This window comes from Electrona antarctica, assembly GCF_951216825.1.
Source record: "Electrona antarctica genome assembly, chromosome: 11".
Lineage (NCBI taxonomy): Eukaryota > Metazoa > Chordata > Actinopteri > Myctophiformes > Myctophidae > Electrona > Electrona antarctica.
In genome coordinates, this window is record NC_136792.1 from 10,238,858 (window position 1) to 10,241,956 (window position 3,099).

The 3,099-nt window shown below is 43.1% G+C and overlaps 1 protein-coding gene across 1 annotated transcript; it reads right to left on the minus strand.

Moving 5' to 3' along the window:
• Positions 1–263: 263 nt before the first annotated feature.
• Positions 264–1,250, minus strand: LOC306931981 (hydroxycarboxylic acid receptor 2-like; the record flags this gene model as incomplete). The annotated part of the gene is made up of 1 exon (XM_079513686.1): positions 264–1,250. The coding sequence occupies one exon, from the start codon at positions 1,248–1,250 to the stop codon at positions 264–266; it is 987 nt and encodes a 328-aa protein (XP_079369812.1).
• Positions 1,251–3,099: the final 1,849 nt, after the last annotated feature.

A 3,099-nucleotide genomic window follows, 5' to 3' on the forward strand; every position in this document is an offset into this window, starting at 1 on the left:
TTTTTTTAATATAATTTGGGGACCCCCCAAAATAATTTGGCGACCCCCCGAGGGGGCGCAACCCACGGGTTGAGAACCCCTGGGCTAGGATACTGTATCAGTAATGGTAGCCTAGATAGACAACTGAATGGTTTCAGTTTCATTCATATCAGCTACGCTTTTGGGTACAGCTCCAACAAAGGAAAACAAGAAACATGCGATTCGATTCATACAGCATGTTCATAATGTACTCAGTTCTCAGTGGATCGAATTATATTGTATCGCTAATGGACTTGATCAAGTCCATTAGCGATATAATATAATCCGATCTCAGGTTTTCTGGCCTGAAGTATAATAGCTCTCTTGAAGATCTTCTGGAATGCAGGACTGGAGAGGTAGTAGAAAACGGGATCCAACGTGCTGTTGAGATAGGTCAGGGTGATGGCGATGTAAAACGCCGTGTTCAGATCCTCCAGGTTAGCGCAGCCTTCAGATTGAGGCCTCTCGCTCTCAATCCAGGTCAGTATCTTTATGATGTTACTCGGGAGGTAGCAGACGATGAAGACGGCCACCACTACCGAGATGAACCGAAGAGCCTTTTTGATCTTGGCATGTTGACCCAGCTGTCTCCGTCTCAGATGATCGATGACGTGGAACGTGCAGTAAAGTATCACAGCCAGTGGCAGCCAGAAGGAGAACACAAACACGGATCTGTGCCACGTCAGACCAAACCCCTTAAACTTGGGCTCGCCTTTTATCAATTCACCCTCGACTGTGAAGCTCTCGCAATGATTATGAGACTCGGTTACGTTATCCTTTCTTGGTATAACCAGCAGGTGAGCAGTCATCGAGATGGTGAGCGCCCACAGTCCGGCCACACAGCACACCGCTTTGCATATGCTTAGAGAATTGACGGGATGGTGGGGATGAACCACGCGCACATACCTGTCCACGGCAACGGACATTAAGAACATGATACTTCCACTGCGGTTCATGGCCAGCATGAAGAGATTAATGTTGCAGAACGTGTGTCCAAACGTCCACTTCATCCCGGACAGGTAGTAGCTCGCGCGGAAAGGCAGAGCCACGATCAGCAGAAAGTCGGCCAATGTCATGTTGAATAAGAAGACGGTGCTGCTCGTCCATGGCTTCAGGTGGAAGCAGAAGATCCACAGAGCCAGACCATTAGCGAGGACGCCCAGGATAATCTCAGTGATTAGTACTGGAGGCAGCAGTTGGACGAGCAGCTGTTCATTGAAATGGCAGAGCATTTTCTCTTATGTCTTTTGGTTTTGTTGGCTGCAGGTCCAAGAAATAACCTCATGAAGACTTTATTGCATGTCTATAAGAGACTGGGAAAAGCCCTCCCACTCTGCATGCGGCTCTGTGTTTGTTTGCACTGTGTTTCTTCTATTCCTGTGTAGGCGGTCTGACTGGCAGGCAGAGGTTATGTCAGGAGGATGAGCTGTACACCTGAATCCACTGAAGCCTGACAGGGCTTGTTATCGAAAAAACGTACTGTATTTACACTCAGGGCAAAGTATAGGCAGTTTTATTGAGGAAGATCAGAGCTAGCATAGAGGAGAACAATCATAAAACCACTGTGCAAAAAATAAATACAGCATGTTATTTAGAAGCAGCATATAGCCTGGCATTAAGGCAGGCCTCTCCCCTGTGACCTCTCTCCCTCTCTGCTGTTCTGGTCTCAGTTCTCCCTACATGCATGCAGTGGTGGTAAGTAGTAGTAACTAAGAACATAAATACTTACTGTACTTGAGGTCAATTTTGAGGTATTTGTACATCACTTGAGTATTTCCAATACTTTTACTTCTACTCCACTACAACTCAGAGGCAAATATTGTGCAGTACAGTACTCCACTACATTTATTTGAAAACTTACTTTGTAGATTTTGATTATTATTACAAATAAATTAACCACTTCAGCCTTACCCCATTTCCATTTGATAATAGCCCATTTGATAATAGCCGATCTACAAGCTCACAATGTGTACAGTGATGCAATGTATTGTGAGCTTGTAGATAGTAGCTAGTTTAAACATTTGAAAATGGGACATTATGCACAATGAGTACTTTTACTAGTGGTACTTTAAGTACCGTACATTTTGAAGTCAATATTATTGTAATTTTACTCAAGTACATTTTGAATTCCAGACTTTTACTGTTGTTTCTACAAATACATTTCTTGTCTCAAAACCACATTTTTATACAGTCTCACAAGGGGGTTGCACTGGGCAGCGGTACTGTTACAAAGAAGACAATAACTAGCCCAAAACAAGAATTCACACAAAGAAGGGCCGGTCAACACTCCCCTTAGGAGTTGACCATGCAAGCATGTTTATACAACGGGCCAACATCTGGCTTCATCTTAGGGTGCAGCACAAAATAAACTGCGGACCAAGAATTGTTTCTGGAACACTGCACACATATTAGTAATTCATTTCATATTTCCCACCACAGGCTGTGTTCATTTGTCCCTGTAGGTTATTTGTCAATAGCTGTTTTCTCTTCATTTGCATATTTAGGTAGAGTATGTGTAAGAAAGGGTTCAAAACAAACCCCATGGCACATTTATTTTCTTGGCACCTGGCAGAATCTTAAAATATACCCTTCAAGATAAACAAAATCAACCCTAGTATGCGCATGGACCCCCCGTTCCCTACTAGCTGTAGGCCCAGGCTTCCTGAAGGTTGATGTTTCATATTAATATTATGTTCACGCTATGTTTGTTGTACAATCTCTAGGGCCCATTAGGCTCCCTAGTTTTGGGATTGAGAGTACATATAGAAGTCCATGTAGAATGGTCAATTAAGAGCTATAGAAACCAATGTTGGACAGGATGTTACACATGAGATAAATCTTTGTTTTTTTTTTTACTTATCCTTGCCTCTGTGTTTGAGTGGTGAACTAAAGTGCAGACTCAAACACAGAGGCAAGGATAAGTACAAAAACAAAAAAGATTTATTATCAGCAACAAAATGCAAAACTGAGTGCAACAAAATGCAACAACAATGTCATGGCCTAGGCTGGCCATGCCCATGACGGACACGAGGCAAAGTCCGAAATCATACAGGTTATTCTGGGTTCAGGAAAAACACAACA